The following is a 25,671-nucleotide window of genomic DNA, read 5'->3' on the forward strand; positions in this document are numbered from 1 at the left end:
TCAGGCCCTGAGCTCAAGCCCAGGACTGGCCAAAAAAAAAAAAAAAAAAAACAGACATTACTTTTACCATATGAGCTCTATTGAAAAATTAACTTGAATAATAACTCAGTATTTTTGGCTTAGCCAAAGAAATACGCATGTGTGCTGGATATAAGAACATAATAGCCGGCTCAATCTTGTAATCCTAGCTATTCAGGAGGCTGAGATCTGAGGATTGAGGTAGAAAGCCAGCCTGGGCACAAAAGCATCTGAGTTTTCTCTCCAATTAACCTCTAGAAAATGGTAATGTGGCTTGGCTCAAGGGTAGGGTGGTAGCCTTGAGCTGAAGAGCTCAAGGATAGTGCCCAGGGCCAGAGATCAAGCCCCATGATCCACACACACACAAAAAAAGAGTAAACAGTTCATTTAGGTGGCATTTCAATGCTAGACAAGGCTGCAGTGAAGTTTTTAAATCTGAAAACAGATTCATGTGCAATTTTATTATTATTAAGGTCTTATATAGAAGGGTTATATTTGCAAATTCATGTAATGCTTACATTTCTCTTTGGGGCCCTTCATTTTCCCTGAAAAAAAATTTTTTAATGAATTTGTGGCTGGTCGGAGGCCTGTAATTCTAGCTACTTAAGGATTAAAAAACAGGCGTGAATCCTCTCGCAGTCTGGCCTTCCACCGATGCTGGGGCTCTGTTTGCGGTTGGCATCCCTGTGGACACTGGGGACCTAGACGTGCAGGGACACAGTGAGGACCCGGGGAGCTCACCCAGTCTCCTGACGGGCACGTGGACTCTGGCGGTGCTGTGGGTTTTCTTGAGGAGAAGACGTGTGCACTCACCTCAGAGCGGGCACGGGGACGGCTCCCGGGCGGCCTCGGGCGGCGCCCACGCGGCCCCACGCCGCCCCACACACCAGGCCCGGGCAGAAGAGGCCCCACCTGCACCAGGTCGCCGCCCCGGGTGCAGAGCCAGCGAGGGCAAAGCTCTGGAGTCCCCAGGACCACGTGAAGACGGGGAACGGAGAAACCTGGCGCCAAGGACAGAAGAGGCCGCGGTGGCCTCTGAGCGCCTTCTTCCCTCTCTGGTGCCAGTTGTCCCTCAGCAGCCAGGGTCACCGGGTGCCGTGCGCATGCGTGCCAGTTTTGCTCCAGGGCCCAGCAGTGCTCAGCCGCGCGTGCGCGTGCTCACTGTTCTAGTCTTGCAGTGGTCCAGCGCCTTTGAAAGTCAGCCCTGAAATTAGCAATGCCCAGTTCCCCTACAAAAAGTGGGAAAAAAGTAATCTCAGGAGCATCTTTCTGGATTTTTTTGTGTGTGTTTTTTTTTTCCTCTTGACTGGTGCTCTCCCACTTGAGCCATAGCTCCACCTCTCGTTTTTCCTTTTTTCCCCCTTGGTGATTCATTGGAGATTAGAGCCTCTCAGACTTTCCTGCCCAGACTAGCTTTGAACTGAAATTGTTGTACCTCTGAAGCCTCAGTAGATAGGATTATGGATTATATCTGTGAGCCACCAGTGGCCAACACAAGGTTTTCCATTGTATGGGGACTGAATTTTGGCCCTGGTTCCTGATGAAAAGTTCTGAAGTATCTGATGGTAAGTTGGTACACCACCACTGAAGACATGTAGTAGCAAAATATCGTTTTTATACAGGAAGGAAATGATAAAAGAAGGGAGCCAGGCACCAGTGCCTCACATCTGTACTCCTAACTGCTCATTAGACTGAGATCTGGGGTATTACCAGTTCCAAACCAACCCAATCAGGAGAGTCTCTTATCTCCAATAAACTTCCAAAAGTTTCTCTGTGGCTCAAATGGTAGAGCACCAACCTTGTACAAAAAGGCTGTAGGAGAACACTGAGGCCAAGAGGTAAGTCATAGTGCACACACACACACACACACACACACACACACACACACACACACAAATAAAATACAGCTTTTGTCTTTCAACATCAAGGGTCCTATTTTATCAGAGTCTGCATCCTCCATTGCCTGGATTCTTGTGGCTCCCTGTATTCACCAGTAAATCCAGCAGATTCATTTCCCCAAATGCAGCTCACTGTTTCCACCCACCCATGATCCATGTGCTGGGACATCAGATTCTACAAGGAAAAGAACAGAGTGTTTTGTATTCAAGAACTGTGCCGGGTGGGGAGTTCAGCCTAGTGGTAGAGTGCTTCCCTTTCATGCAAAGACAGAGTTTGATTCCTCAGTACCACATACACAGAAAAAGCCCGAAGTGGTGCTATGGCTCAAGTGGTAGAGTAGTCTCTAGCCTTGAGGAAAGCCCCCAAACAGTGCTCAGGCCCCGAGTTTGTGCTCCATGACTGCCCCCCCAACAAAAAATAGAATTGCACAACATAATTTAAATAAAACTTTAATTTTCAAACAATTCTTGGTATAAACATTAGACAGCAGATAATCATTACCAAAAATAAATATTTGCTGGGGGGTGGGGAGTTTTTGGGGGAGGAGCGGCAGGAGGGGGCAGACTCTAACACTGGATTTTGCTCAAAGTTGCCTGCAGACAGAAAGCCTATATCGGGGTCCACAGGGGTATCTACCACCTTATGTAAGACAAGGTGTTCTTCCTGACTCTCACCTATTGAGTTTACTAAACTTAAGCATGAAGAAATTTTTCATTAACCCCATAGGCATTGCTTTATCCTGCTGAGAGCTTTGCTAATTTGGACTACTTTGAGCAGCTCTACGTGGTGTTGAAGTCAATAAAAGAATGTCTGCTTGTTCTTCTTCAGAAGTATCTCTAGGTAGATCTGCCGCATTTGGGGTTAAGAGCGAGCTGGATGTTCATACCGTTCAAAATTGAACTTGGTCTTTCTACAAATGAGAAAACCACAGACCATCCACAATTTCAATAATGATGGCTCCAGATCTCCATCTGTCACTATCATGGACACCACTGGTGGCTTCTATGTCATGAGTTCTGGGGTGACTGCATTCTGAAGCCCCAAATCTGAAAATGGAAATAAATACATGATTTTTAGAGAAGTTCAGGGTGACACAATGCCATGAGGATCTAATGCACTAAGCTGTAGAATGTGAATTTGGACTGAACATTGATAGAAAGTAGGGTGTATTTAATGAGTGGCTCTGCCCGGTTACCCTCTACACAAGAACATACATTACCTGCAAGAAAATATCCGTAAAAGGTCATTGTGCCAAACTGGTAGTAACAAGGACCCATGGCCAGTCACCCTGGGAGGACCAGTCCTAGGAGGGACCCAGGTTCCATCCTCACTCACAAGCTCTCAGGCGCCTACACAAGGACTCCCCCGCCTTGCTCTTGGTCTGACAGGTCACAGGTTCTTCCAGCTGGTCAAGGAGAATGTGTAAACGCAGGAGCAGGTCCGAGGAGGGCATGTTGAGCATCACGTAGAACATGAGTTCGTTTAGGACGTCTCGGTTCTTGCGATCATAGAAATCATCAGGAGAAAAGTCCATCCATATCGTGAAGATGGAACATAGGGTGCTGTGGGCAGATTGGTGACAGGACAGTGAGCAGCCACCCTCTCTATCGTGAACCTCCCCCCATAGCCTCTTTCTGGCAGGACTCCTATGCAGAAGCTGTTCATCTAGTTGCAGACATGTAACTTGTGAAAGAAATAGACACTCCTGCAACAAGCAGGGTGATCTTCACCCCACACTTGTAGAAGCGCTGGAGTCCAAGTCTTCAAAATTCTCATTGAGATAGGCTATTTTATCATTAATTCTAGACTTTCTACACAGAACCCTGAGACCAGAAGCACACCCACAACGTTGTACTCTGCCATCCACTCAAGTCCCAGGCCTCACCCCCCGCGCTGGAAATCACAAGTGGTGCGCAAATGAGGAATTTCCACTTGGAATCAGAAGCCCCAAGATGCCCAGTTTCAAAGACAGCCATTCCCTTGGCCCCAAAGCTCACTTACTCCTTCACTTTCTCATCTTCCTCACAGTTCGGCCGGAGTGATTTGTACCTGATGAGGGAAAGGAGGAAGTCACTCTATGCTTCTTTTTTTCAGAACTAAGAGGACACCTATGGGGTTGGCTAAGTCACAGCTGAGAATACAAAACAAGAAGGCATATGAGATATATCTATGCTTTCTCTGAAAAACTGAAGAGGTTGCAATAATGTGTCCAATATAAATGCTCTGCCTGGTGACAGTGGCTCATGCCTGTAATCCTAGCTATTTGGGAGGTTGAGCTCTGAGGAACAGAGTTCAACACTAGCGTTGAAGGAAATTTCCAAGCGACTGTTATCTTTAGTAACCAGCAAGCTGCCAAAAATGGAGGTGTAGCTCACGTAATGGAGTGCTGACTTTGACCACCAAACTCAGGGAAAAAATTCAGGTTCTCAATTCAAGGCACTGGATCAGCATCCCCCCACAATAAATCAAAAAATGTAAAACTTTAAAAAATGCTTCCTCTACCTGTAAATGAGTAAGCCAAATATATTCCTGATATTTAATTTAATTTCCAAATCTCAGCCAGGATAGACTGAGTACCCCTGAGCTTGAAGAAGGAACACTCACTTTCTAAACAAAATAGTCAGCACTTGCTCCATTGTCCCACAGAGTCTATAATTGTGTAGAAAGTTTCGAAGAAAGAAAAGATCGCCTTTCTGGTGTGCAGGGACCAGGTTCATCACCAGCATCTCCAGCAGGCCTGCCTCCGGGCTCCACACGTTACAGGGCACGTTCACAGTCCCACCTGAGTCACTGTCTCTCTAAGGGTGTAATGACAATTATCTTTTAAAAGTGGAAATGGGAGCATATTTCAAACTGAGTAACTATGACAGAGTAGATTGAAAACCACACAGAAAATATTCTATCATTATTGGCACTGAAAATCACACCAGAAGAAGGTTTCTTGACTATACCTCACCTGAGTTGCCTTGTGTTTCCATTGATTTCTTGGTGGAAAATATACTGAGGTGTTGAACTGGTGGCCAGGCACGGCTCCAACCTCTCCAGGCTTGAAAGAGACACCCATACCCTGATTTCCTGAGACCCGAGTCGTCTCCCGACATTCTCCCACAGCACGAGAACATCCTTCTCCTTCCAGAGTCACAGGCCAAGTGAGCAGGCTTGACCAGACTGTCAGTTATACTTCCTGGCTACCAGGGTTCCGTGTTCCATTCCATTGTGAAGGAGGTAGGGTCACTGCTCAGGGCCCAATGACCTAATCTGCTTCTCACATAAGACCTACCTGAAGATAAATCCCCCTTCCCACTGCACAATGTGTACACATAGACAAAGTAGACAAAGTAAAAATCACACCTTATCTTTTGAATCCTGAATTCCTGCCCTGGGCCTAGGTACTGTCAAGGACTCTGTTTCTAGGAGCCATTCCTAGGTCAGATCAATACCTTCCTTATCATTCCTCTCATGCTGCACAAATCATTTTGTCTGTCTTACATTGTCATGGACTTTCTGTACTCTTTGCTGACATTAGAACGGAAGACACTGTTAAGTTTTTATAACCTACTTCTTAGGTTTCCCTTGATGCCCCTTTGTGGTATCATCTAGATAATGGAAAATAAAGTATTTGATACTGTGTTATATGTTCTCCTATGTACACAGGACCATATGATATTAGAATATCACGCCTCTGGCCCTGTGTAGGAAAATATAGTTTGTGAGATCCCATTTTCTGGAGAAAATGCTGGGCATGGTGGGGTGGTCTGTTGGCTACACCAGAAATAGAACTGGCAGGAGAACAGTAAAGGCTTTTCTGGGTAAGAAGGGAGACCCTATCTCAAAGCAAGGAATGGATCCAGTGGTTGAGCATTTGCTTTGCAAATGGGAAACCTTGAATTTATACCCCAAGATGGATTGAACACCCGGCTACATATACACACTGGGTACTGGAGCCTCATCCCTCTGATCCAAGTTACTCACTAGGCTAAGATTTTGGGGGTCAGAGTTTTGAGCCAGACCAAGCAGAAAAGTTCATGAGACTCTTTACTCCAATTATTTACACAAAGTAAAAATTAGATCTTTGATGAAAGTTGTAGAGAAATCACCTTCAGGAAAAACATTTAGAGAATATGTGCCGTATATATATATATATATATATATATATATATATATATACACACACATACACATATATACATATATATATACACACACACACATATACATATATGAAAACATGGTTATAAAATTAAACTAGGCCCAGGAGCAGAGGCTCATGTCTACATGTCTACATGTCTACATGGCTAAAGTCTGAGGATCATGGTTCAAAGCTAGCCCTTGTACTAAAATCCGTGAGACCCTTATCTCCAATTAACTACTAGAAAACAGAAGGTACACTATGGCTCAAAGGGTAGGTAGGTAGCCTTGCGCTGAAGAGCTCAGAGACAAGTTCCATGATACACACACACAAAAGTAAAATATTATCTGCCAAAGGCATGGCAAGTTCACATCATAGGTCTGTAAGTTGCTCTAGGCAAGCTAGTGTTTAGTAAATAAAATACTGGATTTGTTCTACACTGTCCACTACTATGTCACTATGGACTTTATAAACAGTGTTTACTTAGGATGCTCAAGCTATCAGAAATATTTTTTAGGTGTAGTCTTTAATTCTAGTAATTAGAGGCAGTGTAGACTATTGGGTCTGGGGAGGCAATATTATATACCGGAACATTCTTAAAAAATCTAGTAACTATAATTATGATAATAAAATTCATTTTCATTTTCTGTGATTTCCACTTTCCATTTATGTTTTGAGCTCTTTTCTGCTGGCACTTAGGTTAAGATACACAGCTATTGGCCGGGAGTTTGGCCTAGTGGTAGAGTGCTTGTCTAGCACTCACGAAGACCCGAGTTCAATTCCTCGGTACCACATACATAGAAAAAAGCTGGAAGTGGTGCTGAAGCTCAAGTGGTAGAGCTCTGGCCTTGAGAAAGTCCAAGGGCAGGGTTCATGCCCTGAGCTCAAGCCCAGGACTGGCAAAAAAAAAAAAAAAGAAAAAAAAAGAAAGATACACAGCTATCCTGTAACTCAGTAAATGCATTTCCTTTATATATGTACTGAAAAACTTTTTTTATCCTTATACATTTTTATACTTGTTTTTCTATTAAACTCTCAGACACAGGCACACACATTAACCTACACTAATGACTGTGAATTATCTCTCTTCTACTTGACATCTTTGCCCTTGAAAAATCTGGAGAAGTTACATTCGTGAGAGGTGGAACTGTCACCTCTCATAATGACACTTCTTCTGAAGTACTCTCTGAAGGACCTTATGAGTCTTTAAGCATTTAATTTTAGGATAATAAAATAAACGGGAAATAGTACAATCTCAGATAATGGCTAGTCGCTGTTTCTGAGTGGTGTGTATGCAACTGGACATGCTGCCATACACTTGACAGGCATCACTGTCAAGTGATCCCTCTTTCAGAGTACACATGGAAATAATGCATTGTGCTGCAGAGCCATAGTAACACAAACAGGTTGGTATTGGAATAAAAACAGACCCCAAGGTCAATGGGACAGATTAGAAGACCCAGAAATAAAACTTACACCTGTCTGAAATTCCACAAATGAACAAAAGATACTGAAAAGGACTCTTCAGCTATTGGTGCTGTAATCCTAGCAACTCAGGAATCTGAGGTCTCATGATCAAGGTTCAAAGATAGTCTGGGCAAGACATTCCATGAGACTATTATCTCTAATAAACCACCAGTAAACTGATAATGGCACTGTGACTTAGAGCAACCAGGCTCTAAGTCATTTGGTCTTTTCACATTTGTATTAGTAGAACTGGCACAAGTTTTCTATTTCAAATGGCCCATGGTAGATAGCTAGGCAAGCCTGTAATTTCATCACTTAGGAAGCTGAAGGCAAAGCAGGGTAAGTTCAAGCACATACTGGTTATTAAGTAAAATACCATCTCAGAATACCAGAAAGGTAAACAGCTCCTGACAATATCACACTTGGCACTTACTTTCCAACTTCTGTGTCTACAAAGAGAAGCCTGGGACTCTCCATGGACAAACAGCAGGCCCAACAAAACGTAACCAAACAACTGGATACCAGCTGTGTTTGTTGATTGCTGGGCCAATAGAATATCACCAAAAGCTGCTCTTTAATAGCTGGGTGTCTGCCCTTCCTCTTCTTTTCAGAAAGGGAGATTTCAAAATCATCACTCCTAGAATTTAAAAGAAATTTAGTGAGCACTTGAGACACTGTCAGCTAATACATGAAGTCCCTAGCAAGTGACACTTGGTACTTGAAGTTACTAATGGTTCATAATACACCATTTGAGAACTAGGAGTTATTAAGTTTGTTTAATTAGAATGTCTACATCATTTTCTCATTGAAGCATTGAGAGCTAAGGTGGCAACACAATTATGCTATTCCTAAATTGGAAATGCAAAGGGTAAGATTCCTATTCCCATTTGGCCATAAATCTACCAAAGTGTATGGCAATCTACATGTTTTGATAGAAATGTACTTCCTAGTTCACACATCAGAAGCATGGGGTTGGAAGCATTGCACAGATAATAAAGCAACAACCATCAGATAACCTAGTTAGAGTCCCAGTATAAGGATGGTGGGGGGGAAAAAGGGGAACCACAAGTTTAGCTTCTTAAAACATACATGTAAGTATACAATACCCAATGAATTAATTCAGTAGATTCAAAATAGGATCCTATAATTTCTCAAACTTTCCAGCTTATTCTAGCATGCAACCGGAACTAGTAGCTGTAAGTTTAGAGGTTGTACTTCTGGGGATTCTCAGCTACTTATCTCAAGGTAAGGATGCATCTTGTGGTTGGAACAGACCACAGTGGTCAGATCGAATTTCACATTCAGCTTAGCTCCAGCTGGAAGGGCAGAGACCAGCTCCAAGTGATGGTATATCCAAACTGTAGACCAGGCCAGTCGGCAACAAGGATGGATTCGGCAACAAGGATGGATCCGTTGGATGATGGATGGATGGATGGATGGATGGATGGATGGATGAACACACACATAGTTACTGAAGGCCTGGTCCAGACCCATGATATGCCGTATATATTGGGTGATCCGATACCAACATCCTTTGTCACCTTCTTACAAGCAAGAGCGGAGGCTCAAGATCTGAGTCTCAGCTGGGAAAATTTTAAGTTTGATTTCAATTAGAATACAAAACCTTGAACTTGCTGGAATTTGGACTCTGTTGGAAATGAGCCCATGTGTTCTGGAATAGGGACCATTGAGCTTCCCTTACAAAGCTAGACACTAAATGTCGTAGAGTGACCGCACAGCATGGTCACAAGTACTTGGTGGCAAAGCAACAGTAGATAGGATGTAATAACATGGCTTTGTCCATGTTTCAATAAAACTTAATTTGTAAACATGTCAATTTGCAAGGCTTCCCAGTTTGCCAACCATTCTTCTAGGGGGCGGTGTTTCATGCCTGGAAATTCTAACTACTTAGGAAGGGGAGATCAGAGGATTAAGGTTAAAGTCTTTCCAGTCAGGAAAGTTGGTGATACACTTGGCCCAGGCAAAGAGTCTAAGCCCCATGACTCATTGAAAAAGGAGAAGAAGAAGAAGAAGAAGAAGAAGAAGAAGAAGAAGAAGAAGAAGAAGAAGAAGAAGAAGAAGGGGAAGAAGAAGAAGAGGAAGAAGAAGAAGAGGAAGAGGAAGAAGAAGAAGAAGAAGAAAGAGGAGGAAGAAGAGGAGGAGGAGGAGGAGGGGGAGGAGGAGGAGAAATCTTTCAGGGATCTGAAAGATCCCCCATCTTCAAGTTCCTTCTTTTCTGAGATCAAGAATGTCATTACTGGGGTCCAGTTACAACTTGTCCCTTTGGTTAAAATTTCCAATACGCAATGCAGAACATATACTCAATCACTAGAGAATGGAAACAGGTTTAGCTTGGGCATTCTTGGTCATTGAAAGACAGTGCTCCATAATCCCATTTCAACTCAACTAGTCGGAGGTGTGTGGATCTTAGGACTGGAGGCATAATCCAATTCTAAGTAGAAGGTGAGGCAGGAGAGGCTGAGTTAAAAGAAGCTGGAGTGGAAGAGAAAACTGACCATTTGGCAGCTACTTCTGAGGAAGAAGCATGGTTTCCTCCTGATATCAAGAGGGATACTTGAGCTTCTTCCTCCTGGAGTCTGGGCCTGAATTTGGAAGGTGAGTCTTTCATAACTTGGAAAATGCAGGGAAGGAGGGAGGGAGGAAGGGAGTGAGGAAGGAAGCCAGAAAGCCTGAGTTGAGCTGTGGTCCCAAGTGTGAAGCATGCTAACGTTGATAGAAAAAAAAGCAATGCAAAGCAAAAGACCTCAGGAAGAGTGTCTATCTATAACAACAAACTAGAGGACCTAAAAAAATGAAACACAAAACAAATAAAAAGGAATGAGAAGATAGGAAGATATCAAAGAGACAACACAAACTTTGGAAAATATGGTTTATGCCTGTGTCCTGCTTGAGCAGGCACTGGTATCAGAGGATCGTGGTTTGAAGTTAGCCTAGGATGGAAAGCCCCTGAAAGTTGTTTTAGTGTGTGCCTGCCAGCGATGGGCTTAAAAGTTGGTTGTTTGTTCAGGAGCAGGGCCCTAGTATTTTCCACCTCTTGGTGGTTGACTGGAGATAATTCTCATGGACTCTCCTTGGCCAGGGTGGCTTAGAACCTTGATCTTCAGATTTTTAAGGCTCTGAGTAGGGCCCTTGTGTTCCCATGGCACTCTTATCTCCCTTGAATTTAAAAGAAAAAAAATGTGAAAAATCAAGTTTTGCCCTTAATTCTACTCCATGCTAGCTTTAAGAAAAAAAATTAAAGTAAGCAACTCATGAACCGTGACCAAGCCCAGAGTTCAAAACCTTGCACAAGAACCAGACTCAAAGCCAGTGGATGACCCGTGGCCTGTGTGATAGAGCTTCCAAATGTTAAGAATTTTTTTTCTTTTTAAAGAAAGCAGAAGAGAGGAGTTAATTAACGAAATTTAATTCATGGCTCACACCTATAATCCTACCTGCTAAAATTGCTGAAATCTAAGGTTTGAGGTTGAAAACCAGCCTGGGAAGAAAAGTCCATGAGACCTGTTTTAGTGAGTGGTACCTGCGGGCTTGAACTTGCTGTTTTGTTCATGACTAGAACTCTACTTCTTCCTGTGTCTTGGTGGTTAATTGAAGAAAAGATTCTCATGGACTTTCCTGCCCAGGCTGTCTTCCAACTGTGATCCTCAGATGTCAAGCCTTTGTGTAGTAGTGCCTTTCTGTTATTTCCTGTGCTCCATGAAAATAATAAAAAAGCAGAAGCTGAGCTGTGGCTTAAGTAGTAGAGCCAGGGATCCCTAAATTTAAAAAAATAATAGTGAATCCAGATTAGGCTTTGATTATAGTACCTGCTGCTTTGAAGAAAAAAAAAAGTCTTGGACAGTGATCAGGCTCTGAAATCTAGCCCTAGCACAGGAACGAAAAAGAAAAAGAGTCTTTTTGGATACCAGTGGCTCATGCCTGTAATCGTTGTTAGTGGCCTCTCAGTGGTAACTGGAGATAAGAATGTCATGCACTTTCCTGCCTAGGCTAGCTTTGAACTGCAGTTTTCAGATTTGAGGATACTATGTAGTGCTCTTGGTTTGTCATGGGACTCTTCTAGTAACAACCATAAAAGATAGAAATTGAGTTGTGGCTCAAGTAGTTGAGCATGCTAGCCTTGAATTAAAATAATAATAATAGAATATAATTATAAATAATAACTTAGGAAAAATCAACTGTGAGAATTACCAGGCCTTGAGTTCAAGCCCTAAGTACAAGCACTCAAATTAAAATATAGTAATAATTAGAAGTTGAATTTTTGCCCCTTACTGTACATCTTGCTTTGTTTGACAGAAAAAAAATACTCATGGACAGTGATTGGGCCCAAAATTCAAATCCTCAGATTTTTTGATACTACGTAGTAACATTGGCTACCATGGAACTCTTCTATTAACCACCAGAAAAAGGAAGAAAAGAAGGAAGGAAGGAAGGAAAGAAGGAAAAAAAGACAGAAAGGAAAGAAAGGATAGAAAAGAAAAAGGAGGCCAGGAATGTCGTCTAGTGGTAGAGCGCTTGCCTAGCATGCAACAAGCCCCGAGTTTGATTCCCCGGTATCACTTTCACAGAAAAGGCAGAAGTGGTGCTCTGGCTCAAATGCCAGAGCAGTAACCAAAGACAGTGTAACTTTCCAAGAGTGCAAGCACCAGGACTGGCAAATTTTTTTTAATAAAAAAATAAAAGGAAGAGAAAAAGAGAAAAGCAGAAGGATTCAATCGTAGAACCTGAAAACCTTGAAATTAAAAATAACCATAATCGGAAAATCATCTGGAAGAGCCACCAGGACTTGAGTCCAAGACATAAGTAAAAGCAACTCTCCCCCAAAAGAAGATCCAGAAGTTGAGTTTTACCTCTAATTGTACATCCAAGCAGCTTGTTTGTAAGGGGTTAAAAAAAAAAGAAAGAAAGCAACAACTTCTGGATTCTGCCTAGGCCCAGAGTTCAAGCCATGGCCAAGAATCAATCAATCAATCCATCAATAACAAAAAATACCCAGGGGACACCAAGGTCTCACACCTGTAGTCTTGGCTAATCAGTGGCTTCAATCTGAGGGTCCTGGCTCAAAGCCAGCCTCTACAGAAAATTTCCTGCCAGACATTTACTTCCAATTAATCACTCAAATCCTAGAGTGTTAGTTTTGAGCAAATAGCTTAGGGACAGCGCCCAGGCAATAAGTTCAAACTACAAAATGCAGCCAAAAGTAAGTAAGTAAGTAAATAAATAAATAAATGCTTCTGTTCAGAAATCCATCTCGATGCAAGTTTCCTGGTGGAAAAAAAGAAATGAGTTTATGCTGAGCATAACTGTGGTAAAGAAAAACCTCTGATCATCTGTTTTTCCCCCAAAGCAGCTATGTCATTTTGTTGGTGGTTGGTGTGTGGTCGTAAACAATAGGTCAAGGTGCCTGTGATTGAGTACACTTGGAAAGCTTATGGATACATTTTTTGAGGGTCCATTTCACTATAAAATCTATATCCACAGGCAATACCAGTGTAAAGTTTTACAAAGTAATCTGTTATCAATGTATTCCATGCACAATTCTTCCTTACAATGCTTACTACAGCTAAATCAGAAGCTTAGATAAATATGCATGTATCTTAAATTGTTAAAATAGAAAATTCTCTAGGCGTTTTATTCATTGATAAGGCAAACTTGAAGCCAAGCATGGATGCATTGTTGCTGCTCTGAGCTTTAGGTTTTAATATCATTCCATCACAAGTTTCCTAGTTATTATGTCGGGGGTAGTGCTTCTAAATCACTGTCTGTCACAGTGATGGCATGCCCAGTGATGATTTCTGAGTTGGGCCCAGTGGTCACTTAACACAGGGTTCTCGCTTAGCAGCATATATTTTTATTCATTAACATTCATTAAGAATTATCAGTTGTAGACATAATAAAATGTTAATTTTAAATAAGCAGAAATGTATTCCACATTGTAACAGAGTGTGTGCATAGTTGAAACAATAAAAATATTTTTCAAAAACATAAATCAGTGATATTTGTGATCATGAATTTTTCCAACAATTTTTGAAGCTGTGTGAAGATTATATTAAAGAGCCAACAGTTTGGCCTAGGTGTACAGCGCTTGCCTAGCATGCACAAAAGCCTGGGTTCAATTCTTCAGTATCAGGTACATTGAAAAAGCTGGAAGTGGTGCTATCTCTCAAGTGATAGTGCTCTATCCTCGAGAAAGCCTAAGGACAGTGCTCAGGCCTGAGTTCAAGACCTGGACTGGCAAAGAAATTATTTCAAGTAAATGGCAGCTACAAAACAATTCATTTTCCTCGCCTAAATAATGAATTTATATTTACAAATGAGAAAAACTCGGTGATGTTTTTTTCACTATGCTGAGGAAGTGTTACTTTAACATTTTAAAAGAAGTCATTAAAATGTTATTTGTAAATTTATAGTTGGTCATGTGTGTCTACCATTTTATGATAAACTTTCGTAAATAGTGTTCATGACTGAAGGGTTGTAACTGGACATTTCTCTCACTTTTTAGTTGTAGCCATTGACTATAGAGCCTTAGATTTACTATACAAGTGTTCTACTGCTTGATCCATTCCCTAGTCTTTGCTTTCACTTTGTTTTTCACATAGTTTCTCTCACTTTCCCTGGGCTAGACTGATGTCCCTGTCCTTCTCTCTCTTTGTTCTGAATAGCTAAGATGACTGGAGGACATCAGCATGGTTAACCAAACACTACGTGCAAAGGCCATTCTGTCGCTTGTGTCCCAGTCCTATCTATGGCTTTTTAGGTGGTTAGAGTAAAAGGCTCACCAATTTTCTTCCTCTATCTGGCTTTGATCTGTGATCTTCACCTTTCTGAGTAGCATGGATTACAGGTCTGAGGCATTGGTGCCCAGCTACCAAAGTGTTGGTTTCATGGTTCTTAGGTTTGTTACAATTTTCCTCCACTCCTGACATTAATACAATACTGGCACAACTATGAAGTGGTGGAACATGCTTTCATTTTGACGAAGGCAGGAGTAGGAAATTATGGACCAATAGGTCATATAAGATATGCCACATCATTTGATACAACGCAGACCTGTAGGTTTATTGCCAGCTGCTTGTGTCCTGTTTGTTCGGATCATTTTCCATGGCTCATGAATGATGTTGCAATTATCTAAATGACCCTTGGCAGAAAAAAATGTTTCCTCATCCTGTTCTAAAAACAAAATGAAACAAAAAGAATGTTTCTTATACATCCAACAATTCCTCTAATTAGAGATCAATCTGTCCTAGTGCATGGAAGTTTCCTTAGTAGAAGAGCTGTTACTTTTCCTAATTACAAACTTAAGCAAAGCTGTAGTACTCTATAGAAAATTTTGAAGATGATGAGTTACTAGGTGCGAGTGGCTCACATCTATAATTCTAGATACTTAGAAGGATGAGATCTGAATATTGCAGTTTGAAGCCATCCTGGACAGAAAAGTCCTTGAGATTCTTATCTCCAATCAATCATCATGAAAAATATGAAAGTGGAAGCATGGTGCTTGGGGCTCAGACATGTAATGTTAGCTACTGAGAAGTTGAGATATGAGAATCCTAACTCAAACCCAGCCCAGGCACGAAAGTCCATGAGACTCTTTATCTCCAGTGAACCATCAAAAAACTGGAAGAGGCCCTGTGGCTCAAGTGGTAGAGCACTAGGCTTGAGCAGAAAAGCTCAAGGGTAGAGCCTAGGCCAGGGGTTCAAATCCCACTACTGATCAAAACAACAACCACAAAAACCTGACAGGAAAGCTGTACCTCCAATATTAGAGTGCCAGCCTTGAAGTTCAGGAACAGTGTCCAGGCCCTGAATTCAAGTCCAGTTCTAGCAGACACAGCACATACACATGGACACACACACACCCTCATAAATGTGAAACCACATTGGTAAGAGACGAACCTCACTGCCATATCCGTTTCTTAATCTAGATGGAATGAATACATGGAACTAGAAATAAAAGTGTGTCAACTGACAACTCCAGGCGATAATGTTATTGTAAATCTAAGCAGAGATGGGGAAAATATTTTTTTTTCTGCCAAAGGACAATTGAATATTTATAACCTCATTCTCCCAACTGGGAGCTTTGAAAAAGTTCCCAGATTTGTTGAATTTCCAGTTGTCTTTGTGGGGTTAAAGAAATGATTTTGAGGGTGTCGTATGTCCCAGAGCCAGACATTCCTACCCCTGGCAGAAAGTGAGAAACAAGTGAACAAGGAAGGTACTGCATTTTGGAAAGGACCTGGATATCATAAAGCACCTAGATTTTGAATGCCTATATGTATCTGTGAGAAATATTAGTAGTAATTGCAAATGAAAAATACTCTTAAACAAAAAGGAATTGGTAATGTAGATGGCATAGTACCTACCCAATGGTTGCTAAATCTTCATGATGAGGTAAACAAGTAGGCAGAAAATTCTCCTATGCTCGCTAAAGAGATGCTGGCTCTTATTTCTGTTAAGCCAATAACAAAACCACTTTCATTTCATTCCCAGATACTATGAAATTCTTCACTCAAGGACATCAGTATAATGTTATTGTATGTTTCAAAACAAATCTATATTTATTTTTCATTTGTCAATGCTGAATTTAAAAATTTTTAACCTGTACCATAAATGCCTAACACTCGTGATACTATAAATGCTTAACCTAATAGAAGCCAAATAGTAATGTTCCGACTACGTGAGACCAAAGATTAATCTCTTGGCCTCTCCCTCTCCCTCTCCCTTCCCCACCCCCTCTCGTGGTTAAAAGGTAAAGACAGAACTGTTTCTTAACCTCTTCTTTCCTACGCTAAATATACCTTGCCTACTTTGAGATGTCCCTGTGCAAATTCCTGGGGCCAAGTTTTTACTTCATTTTTCAATAATAATCCTAATGTTTTTTTTAAGCTCCAAGTGGTTATGATTGATATCACTAAGAAAGGATACGTTGCTTGCAGGCTTCAATGCCACAGTAATGAGATCCATTCTATAACCTGGTATCCCCTAACTGGTGAAGACTGCTTCTCCATAAAGTGAGAGAAATATTCAGGTAGAGATGAAGGGCTATCATTCTCTAGACCTAAAAACAAAATGTGTAGGATTGTGTCACCTGAATCACATTTAAATCTTCATGTTTCATAGATTATAGAGATTAGCTAACTTTTTGGAATCCTTGCAAACTAGCATTTCCTTTATAAGTTCAGATTCAATGCAAATTAGAAACAAAAGTAGCATCTCTCCCATAAAATAACCCAAAATTCCCAATGGGGAAATTAGGGTAGAAAGTCCAGATACAAAGAAGTGCTACTTTGCCACTGAAAACAAAGATCAGACCATTTAAATCTGGAGTTGTTCTCCAGGGCACAATGGTGCCAATTTTCATTTGTGATAGAATCTATATCTTGTGCCAACAATATATAACATTGGTTCTTTACTTGCCTGTCAGGAAAGTTCCTGCCAGGGTTTAACCTTGGTTAGACCTGTATCCTGAGCATCGGGCTTTTTAAAAAATGTATTTTTATTGTAATTAATAGAAGGGTTACATTATATTCACCAGATAGAAGGTGCATTACTTCACAAACATTGCTACCCTTTCTCATGTTTTGTCCCCATTTCCTTCCCCCATTCCCTTTCCTATTTCAAATAAACAAATGAACACATATACAATATATCAGATAAAAAAGGAAGATACTGTAACAATATGAGATTACCAAGGGCATCTGGATTTTGTGTTAGTTTCTGATCCTTTCCAGGAGAAGGCAAGGACCCCGTCCCCTCCTTTTTCAGCATTGAGAGCCTGATATGTATGATTAAGACAAGAATATCGAAATTTATCAAAGCTTTATTCAGACCTAGAAAAGATGTCTAAAGTTAGAGCTGCTTGTTTACAGATAGAGTATACATTCAGCAGGGAGTTGCCTGTAAGTGCCCACTATTCAAATTAAGCCAAGAGGCTGGTGGTATGGCTTAATCAGTGGAGTGCTTCCAGTGAACGAAAGTGTCAGCTATCCTAGATAATCTTCTAAAGAATTGCGTCATGCGGAAGATTCAGTTTCCCACATGTCAGTGTGTCATTTTGACTATTTGAAAATCTTTAAGGCTCAGAAAAGAATTGAAGCTCTCAGTTTAACCATCCTGCTGCCATTTTCATTTTTCTGAAAGGGATGATTACAGTTGCCTGTAATCCTAGCTGCTTAGAAGCCTGAGATGTGAGGATCATGATTCCGGGCCAGTTAAGGTAGGAAAGTCCATGAGACATATCTCCAGTGAAACTGTGATAAAGGTACACTCAAAGGATTGGTAAAGATAAATCTTGTAGTAAATACTGGAGAAAATATTTTAGTACAGAAAGTGAGGACCAAATTATAATTTCGTGAGATATTGGAGCATATTTATTTCCAAGGAGGTCCAGTGAATTTGGTGTCATGGAATTTAGAAACTAGATATTAATCCTCCCCTTTTCCAGCATTCAGTCGTATTTCCACTCTAGTCTAGAAGTGGTTCAATTGCTCAATACCATCATGAAGGGAACAAGTTAAGGGAGAAAACAAATCCCTGATTCCAAACCCCAGCCTTGGCATACACAAAAAAGAACAACGGAGGCCAGGAGTTTGTCCTAGTGGTAGAGTGCTTGCCTAGCATGCATGAAGACCTGTGTTCGATTCCTCAGTACCACATACATAGAAAAAAGCTGGAAGTGGTCCCTGTGGCTCAAGTGGTAGAGCTCTAGCCTTGAGAAAGGTCAAGGACAGTGCTCAGGACTTGAGTTCAAGGCTCAGGACTGGCAAAAAAAGAGAACAATGTAATTATGTGTAATGACCCAGATCTTTTCTCCTCATAATCCTCATAATTGATTCCAGATTGCTTGTCAGAGAGTGAATGCTTTTGTTCTTCTTTCACAGAGGTGATCTGCTGCTGTAGGATCTTACCCAGTCTTGGAGATGAAAATATATCTTCTTTAGCACTTCAGCAGATGGGCAAATACATTCAAGAGTTATGTTTAGGGCTAGGAGCATGGCCTAGTGGTACAGTTCTTTTTGTTTTGTTTTGTAACAACTTTATTGCAATATAACACACATACCATGCAATTTACCCATTGAGAGGGTATATTTCAAGTACTGGAGGTCTTGAAAACACGGCCAGTGTTCAACTGAAACCCTTTTATACAACTGTTTGAAGATTATAAAATGATGATTATTTTTGCCAGTCATGGGGCCTGAGCTCAGGGCCTGAGCACTGTCCTTGGACTTTCTCAAGGCTAGAGCTCTACCACTTGAGCCACAGCACCACTTCCTGCTTTTTTTCTATGTATGTGGTACCGAGGACTCGAACTTGGGTCTTCGTGCATGTTAGGCAAGCACTCTACCACTAGGCCATCTCCTGACCCAAAAGATGAAATAATTGTATTGGTTCACTTAAAAAGAAAACGAAAACAGCAAAACAAACAAAGTGTACTATTCAGTAGTTTTTAGTACATCCACAGAGGGGACAACCATTTGCACTTGTCATCATTTGGATGGTTTTATCACCTCTGGAGGAACTATAATGGCACAGAATAGTCCCAGCTATGGTGAGAGTTCTTCAGCCTGTAGATAAGAATCCCATATCTTTCAGCCATGACTTCCCAATCTCCCATTCTCTCTGGAATCCCAGTGCTGGGTAGCCACTGATATACTTTGTGCATAATTCTGGACATTTTGTAGGAATGCAGCTGCAGCCTGTGGCCTTTGTGTCTGGCTGTTCTGGGCCTCTTAAGGGTTCATTCACAGTGCAGGGTGTAGACATTCATTCCTTATTATGACTGAAAACTATTCCATTGTGCAGCTGTAATATTCCTCTGGTAGCGGGTGTTGCACAGTTCCCTAGTATTTTTAAAGAATTTATTAACATTGATTTTTACATCATATTTCAAATGGCATGTTTAACAAGTATTCAAGAAGGGAATCTCTGTATTTCACTGGCACTTAGATTTTAGAACATAATTAAAATGAGGCTGAGGGTTTGTATGTCATAAATACATATTAATCTATATAATAAAACGTATGTTTATAGAGTCATAGGTTTTTGTGTCTATGTAGTTGTGTTTATATTTCCAATACCATATCCATAGCATTGGGTTTGCAAATATTGAGTCCTCGCTCTTGTACTGTTTGGATCTAATAGCCACATATTAAGGAAACCATGCGCCTTTTGTTCCCTTGGTCTTGACTTGTCTCACTTAACATGATTCTCTCTAGATTCCTCAACTTCCCTGTGAATGCCATTATTTTATCTTGTCTGTTGGCTATGTAGAATTCTATTGTGTGTATATATATATACATATATATATATATATATATATATATTGTATCCTTTCATCTGCAGTAGGGCATCTGGATTGTTTCCATCGCTTGGCCTATTGTGAATAGTGCAGAGATGAACATAGCTGAGCAGGTATCCTGGATTATGATGTTCAGGATAGATGCCCAGAAGTGGTATGGTGGGATTGTAGGGAAAATCTATTTTCAGTTCTTTAAGAAACCTCCACACTGCTTTCCAGAGTGGCTGAACTTGTTTACATTCCCACCAGCAGTGCAGTAGGGTTCCTTTTTCTCCAGAACCCTGCCAGCATCTGTCATTGTCTGAGTTCAGAATCTTGGCCATTCTTGTTGGGGTAGAGTGGTACCTTAGGGTTGTTTTTATTTGCATTTCCTTTATGACCATAGATGATGAGCATTTTCTCTTATGCTTTTCTGCCATTTTAATCTCTTCTTTTGATAAGTCTCTCTTTAGTTCCCTTGCCCATTTAGTGAATGGTTTGTTGGTTTTGGGGGGGATTAGTTTCTTGAGTTCCCTGTAGATACTGGATATTAAATATTTGTCTGATGTATTATTGGTAAATATCTTTTCCCAGTTGGTTGAGTTGACTGTCTCTCTACTTTTGTGGCTATGCTTTTATCTGCACAGAAACTTTTTATTTTTGATTAATCTTGCAAGGGGTCTGTCAATTTTGTTGACTCTTTCAAAGAACCAACTTTTTGCTTTATTAATTTTATGTATAGTAGATCTTATTTCAATTTCTGATATTTCTGATTTTATTTTTCTTATTTCTATCCTTCTAGTTGTTTTAGAATTAACTTTTTCTTGCTCCACCAGGTGCTTCAATTTCTTCTTTAGGTAATTTACATGAGCTTCTTCTGTCTTTATAATATGGGTTCCTAGTGCAATAAATTTTCCCCTTAGAACTGCCTTTGCAGTTCCAAAAGTTCCTTTGTAATGTATCTTGTCATTACATTCAAGAAAGTTTTGAATTTCTTCTTAGATTTGTTCTATAACCTAAGAGTTATTTAGAAATGTGTTGTTCAGCCTCCAAGTGTTTGAATGTTTTTTACCCTTTACCATGTTGTTCAGAACTAGTCTGATTCCACTGTGATCAGATAGAATGCATGGGATTATATCAGTCCTCTGGTATTTGCTTAAGTTTTCTCTATGAAGTATTATATGATCTATTTCGGAGTATGTTCCATGTGCTGCTGAGAAAAAATGTATACAGTTTTGCCATTGGGTGGATGGCTCTGTGTATATCTGTTAAGCCCAGCTGGGCTATGGTATCATTTAAGTCGGTGGTGTCTTTGCTTGTCTTTTGTTGAGTAGACCTGTCATTTGGTGAGATGGGCATATTGAAGTCTCCTACTATGACTGTGTTTGAGTCTATCTTGTTCTATAACTCTAAGAGAGTTTGCTTGACGAATTTAGGTGTTCCCATATTGGGGGAATAAATGTTTATAACTAATATTTTTGTTATGAATTTTCCCCTTTACTAATATGTAGTGGCCACTTTTATCTTTATGTACTGATTTTACTGAGAAGTTAGTTTTGTCAGAGATTAAGATTGCTACTCCTGCTTTTTTGCATGGTGTGTTGGAGTGGAAAATACTTTTCCATCTTTTCACTTGGAGTTTGTTTCTGTCTTTGCAGTGAGGTGGGACTCTTAGAGGCAACATATTGATGTGTCTTGTTTCTTAATCCAATCTGTGGTTCTGTGTCTTTTGATTGGATTGTTCAGTCAGTTTACATTTAGCGAAATTATGGAGAAATGGTTAGTGTCCTTTGTCATTATTTATTTTTACTTCTGAGCTTCTCTTTTCCCCTTTTGTGTTTACTGATTTATAAGTGATAAGTTCTTGATGGGAGTTCTTGCTGTTCTGCACTTTGTTCTTGATTATTTAATATTTTTTGTAATGCTGGTTTAGTGTGCATGTATATAGCTTCTCGTTGGGATGAAATATTCTTGTTTCTCCCTCAAAAGTAAATGCTAGCTTTGCTGGATATATTAGTCTGGGTTGGCACTTGTTTGTCCTCAGGGCATGAGTGATATTTTTCCAAGCTTTTCTTGCATTTAGGGTCTGCGTGGAGAGGTCTGCAGTGATTTGTTGCTGTGATTTCCACAGCTTTGGAATTGAGACTGTTGTTGTAGGTTCATTCTGTGGTTAGTAGCTGGCGGTCTTTACTTGGTTTGGGGCTGGTGGTTCTGGGAATCTTCTTGAGCTTTTTATTGCTCTACCATTTGGGCCTTAGCTCCACTTCTGCGTTTTTGGTAGTGAATTGGCAATGAAAGTGTCATGGAGTTGGGCCATGGTGGATTTAACTGTAACTCTAGCTACTCAGGAGGTCAACGTCTGGGAATCATGCTTCAAAGCCAGTATGGACAGGAAAGTCTAATGAGACTCAAATTTCCAATTAACCACTAGACAACCAGAAGTGGCACTGTGGCTCAAGTGGCAAAGTGTTAGTCTTGAGCAAAAGAGCTCAGAGACAAGCTGAGTTCAAGCACCATGACTGAAAAAAAGAAAAGGCATCTCATAAACTTTCCTGCCTGGAATGGCTTCAGACCTCGGTCCTTACATAACTTCATGAATAGCTAGAAGTGCAGGAATGAACCACTGGCACCTGTTTTCTTTTTTCTGTTTTTTAAATCAAATCATATCATATGTCTCTACTACTGCCAAACTGCCAAGAGCTTCTGTTTCAAAACAAAAGCCAAATACCCAAACAGTGGCTTAAAGGGCCTCATCTTACTTATCAGATATCATACTTATCTAGAGGGCTTGTTAGAAGCCCTCTGCATCCTCACCTCACACCTAGGCTGGACCCAATGTGTATTTATTTATTCATTCATTCGTTTTGCTCATGTGTATTTCTAGCAAGTTCTTGGATAACATCGCTGCTGTTGGATGGAGATCACACTTTGTAGCTCACGGCTCTGCAAAGCTCTCCCCTGGCTGTCCTACAGCAAGCATTTTCTCCACTTCCTCCCCTCCCCCCCAGTGGCTGTTGCAGCCACACTGGTCTGTTGCCTCTAAGACAGGCCAGACACCCTCTCACTTTTAAATCATGATCCTGGCTGATTCTGTGGCCTGGATTTTTTGCATCCTAAGGTACCTTATCACATAAGACTTTTCTAAACTCATACTTAATTACAAATTGGTAACCTTATTCCCTGGTGCATCCTTTATTTCTATTCTATTTTGTCCATCATATAATTATACAGATACCTTCTGTGTACATTCTCTACATCCCTCCCCACTGTCAAAAACAAAGCAATTTTTCTCACTGTCACATCCAATGTCTAGATTTTCATAAATAAAATGGAAATGAACGAATGAGCTGGGCATTAATGTATGCCTGGTTAAAGTCTCTGAAGGAAAAATAACCTTCATGAGCTTACAGGTGCAGAATGCAGCAGCTCAACAAACCTAAGTGGGATAAACTTAGCAATCCACACTAAGACACATTCTAATTAAATTGTTAATGACAGCGAGCCTCTAAAATCACACACACAACTCATCACATACCGATCTTCATTAAGATTATGACCAATTTCTCATCAGAAGCTAAGGAGACCAACAGAAACCACAGACATCAAATTTCTAGTGCTAAATGATAAAATACTCTCAATCAACCTTTTTGAAAGGAGAAAAACTTTCCTTCAAATGTGAGATGAGCTGAGAACCGATTATCGTCCTAGCTACTCAAGATGCTGATTTATGAGGATTGTAGGTCAAAGCCAGGTTGGGGAGAAAAGAATGTGGTTCTCTCCAAGAACCAGCAAAATCCCAAATTGGAGTTATAGTCCAAATGATATAGTGGAATAAAGCAAGAAATCTGAACAATGCTAGTATTGATCGCTTATCAGTAACCTGTAATCCTAGCTACTCAGAAGGCTGAGATCACAGGATTGTGGTACAAAGCCAGACTGGAGAGGAAAACACATGAGACTTTTATCTCCAAATACACACTCACACACCCCAAAATTGAGGTGTGGATTGAATGGTAGAGGACAGGCATTAAGGAAACATGGTCAGGCAAGGCACCCACGCCCTGAGTTCAAGTACCAGTACTAGCCCTCTCAACCACCATCAAAAAGGCCAAACAAGCACAGTCAAAATCCAATCCATAGCACCCCGCTCACACAAAGATTGAAATAAACAACCAAAAGGGTATGCTGATCAATTGGAATAAGCCTTTGTTCTAATAAAACAACAAACAGTATTTTTAAAAGAGAAGTTCTGGGTTTCAAACTGAAAGCCTCAAGTTTCAAACTCGATTTCTCTTTCTCGGCATAGGATCTGGCACTTGAGCCCCTTCCTCTAGCCCCTTTCTTTCATCAATTTAATTAGTTCAACACAGTAACTCGGGATTACAAAGAAAACTCTTATGAGAAATTATGTTTCCTTGTGCCTCATACATGGTAGTGATTCCTGGTAGAAGTGGATATGGACCCATGTTGATCATATTTCCACCACAAGAGACATGGGAGAAAGGAGAGAGGCCCCGTGACCCAGTGATTCCAGTGCAGGCATCCTGCAGAAAAGAAAAGAAATGTGCAAACATTTGCTATGGCTCAGCTACATTAAAAGTTTCGCTTACTTTCTGGGTTTGTTTTGTGATTTGATCTTTGATTTAAAATTAAAAGGCTGTAAAAAATCAATCATTTCCTCAAGCTGTAACAAATATTTTGAGGGTTTTTTCCAGTCCGGGAGATTGAACTCATGGTCTGTACACTGTCCTTGGGCTTTTCAAGGTTAGAGCTCTACCACTTATGTCACAGCACCACTTCTGGCTTTTTCTGTGTATGTGGTGCTGAAGAGTTGAACCCTGGTCTTTATGCATGCAAGACAACCACTCTACCATTTGGCTACCCTCCCAACCCATCTTTTCAGTTTTTAAAATAAATTATAGCAACAAGCATGACTAAGTTTTTTAAAGGTTTTATTGTTGTGCTAATGTATAGAGGGTTTACAGTTACAATCCTCAGGTAGTAGATGCCTTATTGCTCACACATTGAAACCCCTTCCCATGTTTTTCTCCCCATTTACCTCCTCCCCCTCCCTTTCAATCTCGATTTCCCCCTTTCCTTCCCTATTTCAACTAAACAAATAAATGTATATACAATATACAAGGTAACAAAGCCAGATACAGTAGCAACATGAAATTAACAATAAGGGCAAAAACAGAGAAGAGAAATAACATAGTACATTAAGAACAATAATCACAGAAGATAAAGCTTTTGTTTCCATATCCTAGAGTTCATTTCATTTAGTCTCATCCTATATGACCATATATACATAGATTTTGAGCTATTGTAATCATCTGCTAGGAGAGTCCTAGATGTGTACTAATTATTACAAATAAGGGAAACCATTGAGCCTATGTTCCTTTTGGTCTGGCTTACTTCGCGTAGTATGATTTTTTTTTCCAAGTCTTTCCATTTCCTTACAAATGGGGTGATGTCATTCTTTCTGATGGCAGCAAAGAATTTCATTGTGTATAAATAAGTACCATATCTGCATCTAGGTTGCTTCCATATCTTTGCTCTGGTAAATAGTGCTGCAATGAATATCGTTGTGCTAGTATGGCCTTGTTTCAGGATATTTGGGTAAACACCAAGAAGTGGGGCTGCTGGGTCATAAGGAAGCTCTATGTTTAGTCTTTTGAGGAATCACCATGCTGCTTTCCAGAGTGGTTGAACAAGTTTACACTCCCACCATGCCTCCTTGCCACATCCCGACAGCATCTGTTATTAGATTTCTTGATAATGGCCATTCTAAGTGGAGTAAGTTGGAATTTCAAAGTTGTTTTGATTTGCCTTTCTTTTATGGCCAGATATGTTGAGAATTTCT

General features: G+C 40.6%; 1 protein-coding gene and 1 long non-coding RNA gene across 3 annotated transcripts in view; both read right to left on the reverse strand.

The window, feature by feature from the left end:
- Positions 1-2,873: 2,873 nt before the first annotated feature.
- LOC150044694 (ral guanine nucleotide dissociation stimulator-like) overlaps positions 2,874-25,671 on the reverse strand; it is a 65,648-nt gene continuing 42,850 nt past the window's right edge. Inside the window, exons 3-6 of one of the 2 annotated variants that reach the window (XM_090321012.1) lie at positions 7,947-8,150; positions 3,919-3,966; positions 3,253-3,479; positions 2,874-2,963 (exon numbers count right to left, since the gene is read on the reverse strand). In XM_090321012.1, coding sequence (XP_090177138.1) covers positions 2,920-2,963; positions 3,253-3,479; positions 3,919-3,966; positions 7,947-8,150 — 523 coding nt within the window. In that variant the 3' untranslated portion in view covers positions 2,874-2,919. Of the gene's footprint in view, positions 2,964-3,244; positions 3,480-3,918; positions 3,967-4,521; positions 4,716-7,946; positions 8,151-25,671 lie in introns of those variants that run through there. The other variant, XM_090321013.1, reaches the window with a different exon arrangement.
- LOC150044695 (uncharacterized) lies at positions 8,796-17,743 on the reverse strand. Its single transcript, XR_016533073.1, has 3 exons — positions 16,457-17,743; positions 15,895-15,973; positions 8,796-8,871 (listed from the first exon to the last, which is right to left on the reverse strand). It is a non-coding gene; the product is annotated as an uncharacterized LOC150044695 (long non-coding RNA).

The sequence above is a fragment of the Megascapheus bottae genome, chromosome 29, assembly GCF_031878675.1.
Source record: "Megascapheus bottae isolate mThoBot1 chromosome 29, mThoBot2.hap1, whole genome shotgun sequence".
In the NCBI taxonomy this organism is placed as follows: domain Eukaryota; kingdom Metazoa; phylum Chordata; class Mammalia; order Rodentia; family Geomyidae; genus Megascapheus; species Megascapheus bottae.